Source organism: Sebastes fasciatus, chromosome 5, assembly GCF_043250625.1.
Source record: "Sebastes fasciatus isolate fSebFas1 chromosome 5, fSebFas1.pri, whole genome shotgun sequence".
Lineage (NCBI taxonomy): Eukaryota > Metazoa > Chordata > Actinopteri > Perciformes > Sebastidae > Sebastes > Sebastes fasciatus.
This window is the reverse complement of record NC_133799.1, coordinates 34,771,273-34,785,073: the sequence shown is the minus strand read 5'-3', so window position 1 is coordinate 34,785,073 and position 13,801 is coordinate 34,771,273. Positions and strand designations below refer to the sequence as shown.

General features: G+C 43.7%; 1 protein-coding gene across 2 annotated transcripts in view; it reads left to right on the top strand.

Moving 5' to 3' along the window:
• Positions 1 to 11,357, top strand: part of tbl1xr1a (TBL1X/Y related 1a) — a 58,005-nt gene extending 46,648 nt beyond the window's left edge. The window contains exons 13-16 of one of the 2 annotated variants that reach the window (XM_074636935.1): positions 3,340 to 3,467; positions 5,199 to 5,364; positions 6,595 to 6,696; positions 6,777 to 11,357. In XM_074636935.1, the coding sequence (XP_074493036.1) occupies positions 3,340 to 3,467; positions 5,199 to 5,364; positions 6,595 to 6,696; positions 6,777 to 6,803 (423 nt within the window). In that variant the 3' untranslated portion in view covers positions 6,804 to 11,357. Of the gene's footprint in view, positions 1 to 3,339; positions 3,468 to 5,198; positions 5,365 to 6,594; positions 6,697 to 6,776 lie in introns of those variants that run through there. The other variant, XR_012594087.1, reaches the window with a different exon arrangement.
• The last annotated feature ends 2,444 nt before the right edge of the window (positions 11,358 to 13,801 follow it).

Sequence of the window (13,801 nt, the reverse complement as noted above, 5' to 3'; positions counted from 1 at the left end):
AATGAAAGTGAGGGCCGGTGCGCGCCGGCTGAGGTGCACCACCGGCCCGTCTTGCCCGCATCGTCGGGGAGGTGGAGCGTGAGCGCGTGAGACAGGACCCGAAAGATGGTGATGAGAGGTTAACGTCACACTGCCGTAAAGTGGTATCGGTGCTGTTGTATCGGAGCCATTTTGCGAGTACAAGTACGAGTACTTGAGCACAGTATCGGACCCGATACTGGTATCAGTGCATCCCTAGTTTTTACCATGGATTGTCGCTGAGAGAGGGAACTCCATTTCCGCAAAAGAAGGAATCCATTGTCTTTAATAGGATGTCATTCCTACAGTAGGAAACTTAGTACCTGTTTCTTTGTGATTGGTTTAGGAACCTTTTGGATGACTTCAGTACGCTTGGTAGATTGAGATTTGCCCTCTGCTGTGATCACACGTCCCAGATACGTCACCTGAGTTTGAACAAATTGCAATTTCTGTAAACTCGCTTGGTGAACTATTGTTAGCCAAATGTTCCAAGAGCTCAAAATAGTGTCTGTTCTGTATGCTTCCTCTGATGGTGAACTGATCATGAGGTCATCTACATAATGCAGGAGGGCTGAACCTCCAGGCAAAACAAGATTTTTTAAAAACGGTCGGCGATCTGGCCGTCCTTGTGTACTTTAATGCCGAAAAATGCATTGTAATGCATTGCAAATCTACAAGCCCGAGGTGTGAGCTCACATTGTGTTTTTTTACACGGACCAGATCAGGTTTGTTTGTTTGTTTGTTTCTATCTTGAAACTGTGTGTCTGGTCCTTCAGTAACATGAGCAGTGCAGTGTAGCTCTGTGTCTGTCATGAATGAGGAAGTGTTGTGTATATGTGCTATTTTTAGCATGTCTGCCTGCACTGAGCTTGCAGCAGAGGGGAGGAGAAGCCGCTGATGGACACAGAGAGGAGAAAAAGAATTCACCTTCACTGCGGTCAGCCGCCCCTCGTCCATTCTGCTGAGTTTCAAGCTAGAAACTAGCACAATTCCCAGTCTGCACTTGAAGTCCTCGCCTACCAAATTTGTCGAACAGAATTTTGACGTAAAAAATTTGAGTTTAAATTTGGTGTCATCAAGAACGCATGACAATGGAACCAACAGTTTTGTTATATCTACCACTCCGTTTAGTTTTAGGTTTTAGGGAACTTTCCTGTATCACACATGAAGTAGCCCCCCCCCTGAGTCAACAAGGAACTTGACTTCTTGGCCTGATATGGAGACTGTGATGTATGGCAGTTTCTTAGTACGATAGTTAGGGATGCTAATTTTGAAAAAGTTTCTTAACTGATAACCAACCCTCGTTAGCTGATTATAAACCGTTAACCGACAAGATTTGTGCCTCGCATGCAGCGGTGCGCCAGCTGCAGTGTATGAACACAACAGACAACGTAATCCCGAGTTCACCCGTACGGGAGGGTTAACTTAGCAGGCAGCCACTTTCTCAGTAAAAGTCTCCACCGCACATTTAGTTTAGTTTAGCAGGTTGTCCGCTGTGTGTCTGCCCGGCGTAACGATACTCTGTCTCTCCGGATTAACGACAGCGATTGGCTGACAAACAGTGTGAGTGTGTTTGTGCTAAGTTAGCTAGCAGCTGCTAGCGTTGCCGGTGACTTCGTGCCCGCTGTAGCCACACACATACGCTCTGTCAGTGCGGCGTAACTTCAGTGAATGTGGGTTTTTGTCGGTGGCGTTATAGCTGTGAACGTAGCTGTAGCAGACAGCGTGTGTACAGTTTATTTGTCGGTGGATAAATGCCACGAAGCCACAACTCCTCCACTCAAGCGAGCTATAGACGGGAGCCAACTTCCTGTATCCGTAACACCGACTCAGACTCTCTTAAGGTGGACCAGCTTTTCTCCTTAAAATGCCAAGTTTTTCTCAGCTTTTTAATTAGTTATTAACATTTCTTTTAACCGTTTTAGCCAATAGCGTTAATCGGTTGAAATGCTTAATGTCGGTTAACGGTTAAACGGTTAATTATTAACATCCCTAACGGTAGTAGTATGTGTTTGCTCTTTAACTTTAGCTTCATTGTGTTTGATAGCTAAAATAATCTTTTCTGTTTCTGACGTTTCTCGGTCATGATGTGTAGGTTGTTCTAGCGTTGTTCTGGTGGTACGTCTGGATGGTCAAATGTCGAACCCTTTTCTCTCTCCGACCCCACCAAGAGTCAATCTGACGTTTTTCTTTTGGTGGATTAGGACCGTCCTCTTTCCAGTGTCTCTTCTGACCGCAATTGAAGCAAACTCTCCTTTTTTCCTCTGCCACCACGTCATCTGTTCCCCGTCGGGTGCTCACACATGGCAAGTTAAGCCATCTGCAGTTTGGCTTCAGTGGCTCCCTTCTTCTGGGTTTTGTCGTTGATGATGCTTTCTGCGTGTTTAGCATGGAGTGCAACGGTCTCATGGCATCGGGTCACCAACACTTAGAGTGAGCCCTTGGACATAGGCTGAGGTAACATTCATAAGGTGGGAGAGGATTTGCACCCATGGCATCATTGGTTGCAGACCACTGTGCGACTACAAGGTTTTGGGCAGGCGGTGGAGTTCTGTGGTGCTTTCACCTTTCTGTTGGGTGTAAGGTGGACACTTTGGACATTGTCATGCTTTGGTGGAAAGGCTGTGCCAAAGCGTCTCACTAGCTCTGAGACTGCTCCGACATAGCTGATTGTTGGCATGGTCCCAATTGGCCTCACATTGTCCCGTGGCAGGTTGCCAAACACCTTGCATCCAGTCATTGCCACATTTAAGAGAGGTCTAATCTCAGACCTTGTTGACTTGTATTCCTTACAAAATGCGAGTCCCAAACTTTACACCATCATCCTGTAGTGTTGTGCATTTGAGTCATTACTTCTTTCATTTCAGTCATCGTCTATGGTCTGTTCACCAAAAACCGGTCCACCACCGGGTACCTGCCACTACCATTATGGGCATGACGGTAGTGGTGCCTCCACCGGTGTGCAGGCCAGATCTGGTGATCTAGTTGGTGATGTTTTATCTCTCAATGCGTCTTGAGTGCGTTCACATCTTTACTTAAAGCTGTCCACTTGTGATCCGATCACTGAGGACGCATGTTAATACCAGATCTGAACAGGGCCTGTGTGACCTCTACTGTTGACCTGCCATCTAGTTCACTTCTGTGTTGATTGAATCATCTTTGGTATGAGTCAAGATCAATTCAAATATGAAGTTTCCCTTGCTGAAAAATGATGATGACAGACAGTGGTCAAACTGTATGAGTAACTGTGTTAACACATCCATGATGTCATGATCAATTAAAGTGAAGGATAAAATTTGTGGTTATTTTTTTGTTTTTCAGATTTGGAGTATGAAGCAGGACACGTGTGTCCATGACTTGCAGGCCCACAGCAAAGAAATCTACACTATCAAATGGAGTCCCACTGGGCCTGGAACCAACAATCCCAGCGCTAACCTCATGCTAGCCAGGTGAGTGTCTGCATGTGTAACAAGCAACACAGCAATCATTAACGGCGAGGACAGAAAATGAAGAATATTGTGACGTGATAAATAAAAAGGATAATGAATTTATATCTTGAAACTACATGACCTCCAGATTACTGGAGTGATTAGACTGACACAGGAGAGATGACACGATATCTGAGTTAAGTTATGGACCCTCTTACGGACCCAAGTCTCCTAGGTTTTATGACCCCCATTCACTTTGTTTATGACCTTCCTTGCATCCGTCTGGCTGTGTGGTCGGCCACGCACGCAGGACAAAGAAACTGATGTTCCAGCAAAATTATGAAGGACTTTAAATTGATATGTTACGCTGTGCTGACATGTTTTAATAATAGAAAGTTAGTTTGACATGTACATTTTTATAACAAGAAAAGAGGAAACTGAAATTAATGGGAGCAGTCGGCCTTCTCCCCCCCCCCCCCCCCTCCAAATATTCATGCAAATACATAAGGAAGGGATAATTTACAGCGAGTCGCTCTTTGTTGTGAAAGAATCCTCGACAACGCGATGCAGCACTGCGCGTCGGGGTTTCTCGTCGCCCTGAAGGGGATTCTTTCACAACAATGACCCGCAACAATGACCCACAATTCCCAATAGTTTTCCCAGGTCACAGTTGTTCAGTTTTATGTAAGGTATAAGGGATGTACAGCGAGCCGGCCATTGTTGTGAAAGAATCCCCGACAGGGCGATGCCGCACCTGGACGCGAAGCGAAGCGGTCTTTCGTCGCCCCGAAGGGGATTCTTTCACAACAATGACCCGCTAGCTGTACATTATCCAGCTTATTACACGGCTACTTACTTAAGGAATCAATATTTTGACACAAAAACGGTCCGCCAGAGTCCGACATCAGATCTGTGCCCATAGCAACGATCTGTTATACATAGCAACGGTCTGTTATACATAGCAGCGGTCTGTTATACATAGCAACGATCTGTTAAACATAGCAACGGTCTGTTATACATAGCAACGGTCTGTTAAACATAGCAACTGTCTGTTATAGAGAAATTACAGAACGCCGTGATTGACCAATCAGAATCGAGTATTCAACACAGCTGTGTAATAACTGATGATAACATACAGTTGTTCAATTGTATATTAACATTTGTAACTCTATTTGCTTTGTTCAACTTTTCCAAGCTAACAAGTGCTGTAGGCACTCATTAAAGTGACAAAGTAAAAACAAATGTTGGAGTTCATACTTTGAAATCATACTTTAAACACATACATTACAATGAAAATAACTGCTAACCATGCTTGTGTTCTCATCTCTCTGTGTTTTAATGAGAGCCTCCACAATTTCACATCATTGTGTTTTACATTGATGTGATTTTTAGCGTTTGATGACGTTACATCAGAGAGTGTGTGGGGGGTAAATGGCTAAACGTACACCATGCATTTGAAATCTAAACAGGTTGCTACCCACAGAACTAAATCTGTCGTATATATTTAATTCAATACGTGTGGAACCGTGTTTTACTGCACTTTGTTTCTGAGCTGGACTACTTTATAGCATCAGACCATATGATCTGACAAATTTTGCCTTCAAGGTTTTGATCTGAATGCAGCAGAAAAGCAAAATGTCTTTCTTTGTCCCAGTAACCTAAATGTGGCACAATAAAGTTTGACTTTTTTAAATCTTGATTCCCCAGCAGCACCTCTATTACCCTGTCTGTCCCCATCTCTTACTTCTACAGTGCATCGTTTGACTCCACAGTTCGTCTTTGGGACGTGGAGAGAGGCATCTGTATCCATACACTGACTAAACACCAGGAGCCCGTCTACAGCGTGGCTTTCAGCCCTGACGGTCGTCATCTGGCCAGCGGCTCCTTTGACAAATGCGTGCACATCTGGAACACACAGGTAGGAAGGACGAGAATGGGAGGGACTGTGTGTGTTTGTGACCTGCACACCAAAAAACAGTGTCAATGCCTTTTTATTGAAAGCCACGGTAATGGAAATCTGTCAGTCTGCAGCTACTTCAGACAGGTGTCATTCCATGTAGGGATGCACCGATACCACTTTTTTTCAGACCGAGTACAAATACAAATACAAGTACTTACATTTGGGTACTCGCCGATACCGAGTACTGATACGAGTACTTCTCTGTGCCAAAAGACCCTCGTTAACAGCCAGCTGGAGGGTGTGAGCGACACACGGCAGGCTGGGGAGTCCCGCATACGAGGTGGTGCGCCGCGACCGGCTCTAGGTTTGCTTGGAAAGGCTCGCAGCCGCAGCTTTACAGTGCTCCCCGCCCGGACCTCGCCAGACCGTGGACAATGGGCTCACTGCGCCCCCTCTGCCCGCTGGGGAGGGACGGGGCCCCCTGCTCCAGGTGTGACTGTTGACCGGGGCGGACTGTCCTCAGAGCGCTGACATCGCCGCAGACCCCTGGTGCCTTTTACGTGGGCCGAGCCCCCGATCTGGCGGCACGACGTGGTCAGGGCGCACTGAGGACAGACCGCACCGGTCGACAGTCGCACCGGGAGCAGGGGGCCATCCCCGGTGGGGAGAGAGGGCACAGCGAGCCCTTTGTCCACGGTGCGGCGAAGGTCGGGGCGGGGAGCGCTGTAAAGCTGCGGCCGCGTGCCACCTTCGCCCCAAGCTTTTCCAAGCCGACCTAGAGCCGGTTGCGGCGCACCGCCTCCTATGCGGGACTCCCCAGCCCCGCCGTGTGTCGCTCACACCCTCCAGCTGGCTGTTAACGAGGGTCTTTTGGCACAGAGAAGTACTCGTATCGGCGAGTACCCAAATGTAAGTACTTGTACTTGTACTCGGTCTGAAAAATCGGCGCATCCCTAGTTCTGATAAACCGACCGTACCTCTGCAGGCAGGTAGCCCAGCACCAAACAGAAGATTCAGCAGTTAAAGAGAGAGATGTTGACTGCTGCCCCAAAGTGGCCAAATAATATCAATTATCACATGCTGCAGTCTTTGCCTCCTGCTGCGTGCGGCCCGTTGTGAAAGGCTCATATCTGATGTAAACCATTTAGTTGAGTTGCTGGTCAAAATACAGCAAAAAGGGGAGGGGGGGGAGAGTCTTCTTTCTCCAGCCTAATACCTATTTGTCCCTTCACTGCTTTTGTGCTGCAGACGGGCGCTTTAGTCCACAGTTACCGAGGGACGGGGGGAATCTTTGAGGTTTGCTGGAATGCTGCGGGGGACAAAGTGGGAGCCAGCGCATCGGACGGATCTGTAAGTATACGCAGGACTTTGTTGTGAAAGGTTTTTCCAATCAGTCCTACAGATTGACCTCTATCACTCTTCTGTCCCAGGTGTGTGTACTGGACCTTCGGAAATAGCGCTACCGTTCGTTGGAAGCCGTGGACCGACCATGAATGTGTACATAGCCAAACGACTGTCCCTGCCCTGCCCTGCGTACTGCTCACGCTTACGACTATGGCCCCGCCCACCGACAAGAGGAAGCAGGAAACAGGAAACAGGAAGCGAGCACCCGACACAGCAGGTCCAGACGTTGGTGTGAACAGACGGACGGACAGACAGATAAACGGGGCGGATGGAAGTGCCCCCTCTCTATCAGTGCAGACTCTCACGGAGATGCGGAAGGGACGCAGTGGAAAAAAAAGAAAGAGCTGAAGAGACAAAAGAACGTTACAGATCCGTATATGTACCAAAATTTGGAAGCTATTTTGCTCTTTTTTTGATCGTTGAACCATGCTCATCGTCATCAAAATGAAAAACAATGAAAAAAGTGTTGATCTTTGTTACTAGTTGGATCTCATTGTGCAGACACGTTCATTTCTCCACCATAAAATAGGATGGCACTTAGTTTTGTTTTTTTTAATTCCAGATCTCTTGTTTCAATGTTTTTATATTTTTTTTATCGTCGGGGGAGGGGACGGGCTGGTCGGGGGTTACAGTTTTATTAATTGGAGGAGTAAATACATACAAACGCACTCGGACATGCACACCAAACGGTTCTCAAAAACAAGTGTCTTTGTCATGATTTCAAACCAATATGGCAAATCTAAAGGTTTTTTGTCTGAATGTTCAAGGCTGTTCTGAGGTTTAGTAATGAAACAGTGTCCCAGGTCCCATCTCAGATTACATACTGTCCTCAGCCAGTAGGATTCCAGCAGTTCTTTTTTTTTTTACCTTTTACAAAACAAGAGTTTAACTCATCATCTGTAAGACTTCAAACATTTTTAGTTTGATTCAAATCACAAAAACGCACGATGCCTGAAAGTGTGGTGGTGAAAAAGTGTTATTCTGACTTTTAGTTTTCGCAGATTCTCAGAGGTGGATACTCTGGAGGCAGAAATCATCTCAGCGACTAAAACCCACAGAGGGTAGAGCCAAAAAAAATCCATCGAGTAGAAGAGGTCGACAATATTACGGACAGTACAACATTATTCTGTGTCCACATGGGAGCGTACACACATTATTCCAGTAGCCTAAATGAGCTCTTTTTTATTGTTTTGTGTATTTGTTTTAGGGATGCTAATTTTGAACAACTTTCTTAACCAATAACCGCCGATTATTAACCGTTAACTGACAAGATTTGTGCCTCGCATGCAGCGGTGCGCCAGCTGCAGTGTATGGGCACAACAGACAGTCTCCAGTTCACCCGTCCGGGAGCGTTAGCTTAGCAGCCAGGGTGCTGCGTTTAGTGTCGCGGACATGCAGCCACTTTCCCAGTAAAAGTCTCCACCGCACATTTAGTTTAGTTTAGCAGGTTGTCCGCTGTGTATCCGCCCGGCGTCACGACACTCTGTCTGTCCGGATTAACGATAGCGATTGACCAACAAACAGCGTGTGTGTGTTTGTGCTACGTTTATTATCTGTAGCTCTGCTGGTAGCTTCGTGCTCGCCGTTGTCACACACATACAACCGTATGTGATTAACTTCAGGGAGTTTCCGACAGACCGTGTGTGTGTTGTCGGTGGCGTTCTAGCTGTGAACGTAGGTGTAGCAGACAGTGTGTGTACAGTTAATCTGTCGGTGAATAAATGCTACGAGGCTAAAACTCCTCCGCTCAAGCGAGCTATAGACGGGAGCCAACTTCCTGTATCTGTAACGCCGGCTCAGACTCTCTTAATGTGGACCAGCTTATGATCGTTAATCGGTTAAAATGCTTAATGTCAGTTAACGTTTAAGTGGTTAATGATTAACATCCCTAATTTGTTCGTTAACAAGTGAAACCAAATACACACAAACAGTTTATAGTTCCTTTGTAATTAGCTGAATTGTTACAGTTAAAGTTGCAAATTGGATTATTTAAATGTGAATGCCAGCGATGGTGGCTTTGCAGTCCTTTTGCAACGAGTTTGATAATTTTTCTGGTTGTGCTCACTTGGCCGATCACAATTACGCAGCACTCTGAACATATCGACGTGAATGTAGCATTAAAAGAAAGTCAAGCTGTGTCTGAAATCACTCCCTTATTCCCTGTTCTATATAACAAACATTAAATAGTTCACCCTATGGTGACATTAAATCAGAATTTTTGGATGTCAGTGACAGGTGTAGTGTCCCACAATTGTAATCTTCGTACCTATCAAAAGCAACTCATCATGGGAATTTGTGAGAGCACTATATAGTACATTCAGATGCTGAGAACGTGCTGGTAAGTACATATAGTGCACTATTTAGAGAGTGAGTTTGGACATGCCCTGGCTTTATATAGCTATAGCTGGCTTTATTAGCTCCAACTTCAAAATTAAGTGCTTGCAGGATTGAGTCCTAAAACCCAGAAATTAGTTAGTATTTTTGCACTTCGGGTTCCTTCGTGTTGAAGTCGATGGGTTTTTTGAATTGGTATTTTGGTTAGAGGCCTGAAATAAGGTTTGTGTTTAACACAAGTGTAAGAATTTTTCGCGTTTTGTTCTACACAAATGTCATATTAAATCACTCTATTTCCTCATTCACAACATCTCTTACTAAAAGGCAGGAAAAGGGAATTCAATATAGGCTCTATAAACCTACACAAATATACTATGAACTGTGCTTATCTTTCACCTGTTAAAATCTGTTATTGCTTGGTACTTTTTCCTCATTCGCCCACCATATAGAGAGCCTATGTCGTGAAGTCGGAAGTTTGAAGCTCCCTATGACCCACTCGAGTCTGTATCGTCAAATAGGGTTAGGCTTTGTCACGCCCCTCAGAGTCTGATACCGAGGCACAAGGCACCCTTACCGGCGGTATTTGACGAGCAACGGGTTGTTACGTCGCTGTGTGTTTTTATGTGCTTCAGTGTTTCCCCTGCTCTTCGTCTCTCTCCTCCGCTGTGTGCTGCTATCAGTGTGTCAGTGTGACCGAGGGCGGGGGGGTGAGCCACGCACACAAACACAGAGCCGACGGGATGAAGCGTTCGCCTCGGCCACATTCATTTGATCGAGGTGTTTATTTGTGCTTTAAAACGTAGGCGGCGTGACACAATCAGAAAATAATGTTTTATTACTCCGATTCACTGCTTTGTTCTCGCTAACACCGCTCCCTCTCTTCATTCACTCTCCAGCTTTGAATGCTGTGCGTTTACAAACAGCAACCAACAATGCTACCTAGTATACATTTAAAAGGCGGCTGTAAACAAGTGGCTAAATGAGACTACTAAACGTCATCACGCCGAACACTAGTCCGCCTTTAGCTCAGTGGCGGTGACATGAAATCATGCAACCGTGGCGTCGTTTGTTCGAAGCCCAATTTTAGCTTTTTATGCCAGGCAATTGCGTTTCGGAAATCATAAAAGTGGTGTTCATTTGTGGAGATTATCTTGCTGAACAAAACGTGTAAGTATCATAAACGTGTGTTTGCCACAGAGTTTATAGTCTGCAATAATCCAAAATCCAATGTACAAATTCCTTTGGCTTTTTGTTGAGGGAACCGGTGATGCTAACTTCTGGGTTGGCCTACAAAAAAATGCCAACTTTTCCCACTATGGGAAACTTGTATTCCTTGGCTCTGCCCTGTTGAGGGTTTAAGTCAAACAATAACTTATTCCAGAGCAGCTCTGCCTCCAAAACTTGTATAACTTTTAATCTGCTGATTTTTTCATTTTTTTTTTTCATTGTTTTTAATAACACAGCCACCCACGTTTTCCTGGCACGGAGAGGGCTTCAGTGTGACTTTGGGATGCCTTTACATAGGAAGAGAAAGACAGATCACGTTCTGTTTGTTTCCCCCTTCAGACAGTCTCAAGCATGTGATAAGGCAGCCGATGATTTTATTTTATTTTTTTCACCCCTGTTGAATCTTACTGGCTGATCCCTGGCGCAAGGTTGCTATTCAGAATCGAGCCCAAAAACAGATCCCAATATTAAAGCAATATCTGGACATTTTCATTTTTGTCTGTTTTTATTACCAGCTTCTTGTCATAATGTGGGGGAATGACTACACTGCGAGAGAGGACATAAACTAATAAGACATAAAGGATCTGAAGTAGCTAAAAGTCCAATGTTAATTATCCACAACACGACAGTCTTGATGAATTAAAAAATAGAAAATGTCAAGTTGTATATTCAATATATTTTAATTCATCTGCCCTCTCACCACCAAAATGTTGTTCACATTTGACTCCGAGGTTCCTTACTGACGAGACATTTTATACTCTTTTAAAAGACAAATTTAAACATTTTTGTAATTTCTTTGTAGATTTGAAAAAAAATGTGAATTTATTGGCAGTGTTAATTTACATGTTCTATACATTTTTAAATATATATTTTTTTTGTTACTTTGATGCTATTACAAAAAGTAAAGGTTGACCCTATAATGGAAGGCTTACTGAGCTGAGCTGTCATTCTGAAGGCACCTTGCTTGGGAACAGTTGTCCCCAGGAGGAGCAAATTTACTACTAAATTTGTCTGAATGTGTTAATAAAAGAAATGTTTTACTTTTTTCTTTTGTTTGAATCTTTTTGGGAAGTTTTGTCCAAGAAAAGACTCTCCGTGGCTTACACAGAAAACATTTAAAAAACAAACATATCCTTTAAATTGAATAAAATTGTAATTTTTTAATAAAGCTGGGACTCTATAGAGATTTTTTTTCTGGTTCCACTTTTTTCATTGGGAGTCACGGAGAAAGTTGCTCTGGAAGCAGATATAATCTCATTGGTTGGCTCCTGATACGGAGGTATATTTGTGTCTAAATTGTCAGTGCGCAATTGGACATTTTGAGCACAGAAAAAGATTGTTTTGCACAATCAATTATATTCGATAGAGAATCTTTTAGCACAAGGATTTTTTTTTGAAAGACAAAAATGTATGTTTGTGTTGTTGCTCTTATCCACAGAACTCAAATTCCCTGCTATGTGCTCTCAAACCCTTGAGTCTCTCTGGCTCTCACAACATCTCTGCTCTGTGGCATTTTCAAGTTTGCCTGCATGCTCATTTCAACCTGGCAGTGTTAACAGTGCGCTTCCATTTGTTGTCCAACTAGATAACAGTTTTGATCATTAGTAGGATCACTGGTCAAAGGAAGAACTTTAAAATCTGATTGTGCAAAAATATCTTTTTTCTGTGCCAGAAACTAAACTTTAGTGGCCGGAGCGAAATAACCTTTTTTTTCTCTGGCAATATTGGACTGAAGTCCAGTTATATATATATATATATATATATATATATATATATTAATTGGCTTTTCACCTAACAATTGAAGTTTGTGAAAGTTTCAGCCTTACATTACATCTGCCTCCAGAGCTCTGCTTCTGAGCAGAACAACTGAGTACAACTACAAATCAACTTTATCCTGTATCTGTCTGTAATAAATTGGACATTGGACTCTTTATTGGACTTACAGAGATTTCATGTGTTCCTATTAAGGAACTATTTAATTGTTTTTTTGTTTTTTTGTCCCTGTATTTAAAGCACTTGAGCCAACAGTTATGACAATATCTCATACGGGGCAAAATTCCTCAGATGTTTTCCTGCCATCTTTACAGTAGGTCTGTGCCATCACAGTGTTTGGGTAAAACATGGCCAAAATCGCTGACTCAGCCTTTTTCTGTGCCGCCGCCACCACCACCACCACCAACACCACCACCACCACAACAGAGCATCATGTCAGCCTAAAAAGCAGCATCTCTCCCATGAGTTCTCAAAGCCTTTATGTTGTTGTTGTTTTTCTGCAACTCACATCACATCGATCTGTTATCATTTCAATCAGATCAGTGAAACAAAAGTCCAGAATAAAATATATTTTGATAAGAGTTTTGAGTATTTATTTGTGTGTGTGTGTGTGTGTAGAAATGCTGTGTAGTATCGGTACTGAATTAACAACGTGTGGAAAGAGTGCCAGTGACAATCCATGTCTTATTTATGTTAAAACACTTAAAAAAACAAATGGCTTTAATTAACCAATAAAACATTGATTTCAAAAGCTTGAACCTCCCTCATGTTCCCGTCGTCATGCTGGTGCTTTTTGCGGTACGCAGCAGACGCAATGAAACTAAAGAGACATTCTCAGTGTATGTTTTCAAAGTGGGAGAAAAGGGATATTTTTTTGCACTTAACATTGTCACGTAAAGGGAAGGTGCGGCGGTTGGATTTTAAAGTAGCTTTCCGCTGGCTCAACTCAGAAACCATTTTTATTTACCAATTTTAGTGCATTGATAATGATTCAACTTATAGTTTATTATATAGTATTTCATTAAAGTGGCAGTAGGCAGTATATTTTTGGCATCATTGGGCAACAATTCCATAATAACCTTTCAGCATATTGTAATTTAAGTGTTCTGAGAGAAAACTAGACTTCTGCTCCTCCTCAAAAAATCTAACCCGTGACGGGAGACTGACCAATCACAGGTCATTTCATTGAGAGAGCGTTCCTATTGGCTGTGCTCCGGTCATGTGACCGGAACTTGGCGTTCCTTCACCAGATTTCACAATGGCGGCGGCGTCACAAACGTTCTCATTTTACAGCTAAACCGTGCACTACAAGATGATTCTGAAAACATTTGAGGAGAGAAATAGGCATTAACGTAACATAATATTGATTCATATTTGATCAGCGCTGCCTAGTTTGACCGGCAGCGCCGGAGTTCGTGAGTGATTGACAGCCTGGACAGCGGACCTCAGATCAGCTCTTACTGCTTGTTTTCCTCCGGTCTGTGAAATCTTGCAGATGCCGTTAGGAGCACCGGAGGACACAGAGGCACATGATTTTTTTCAGGTTACCTGTTTCATGTACTACTGTCAGGATATAGCGACTGTTTTATAAAAATAACTTTTTTTAATCATATTTGCTCCAATCTCACCTACTTCAGCTTTAATATGCCTAACCACAATATGGGTCCCACAGATATATCGTCAGAGGTGGACCGGGACTGAAATTCAGACAGGGACT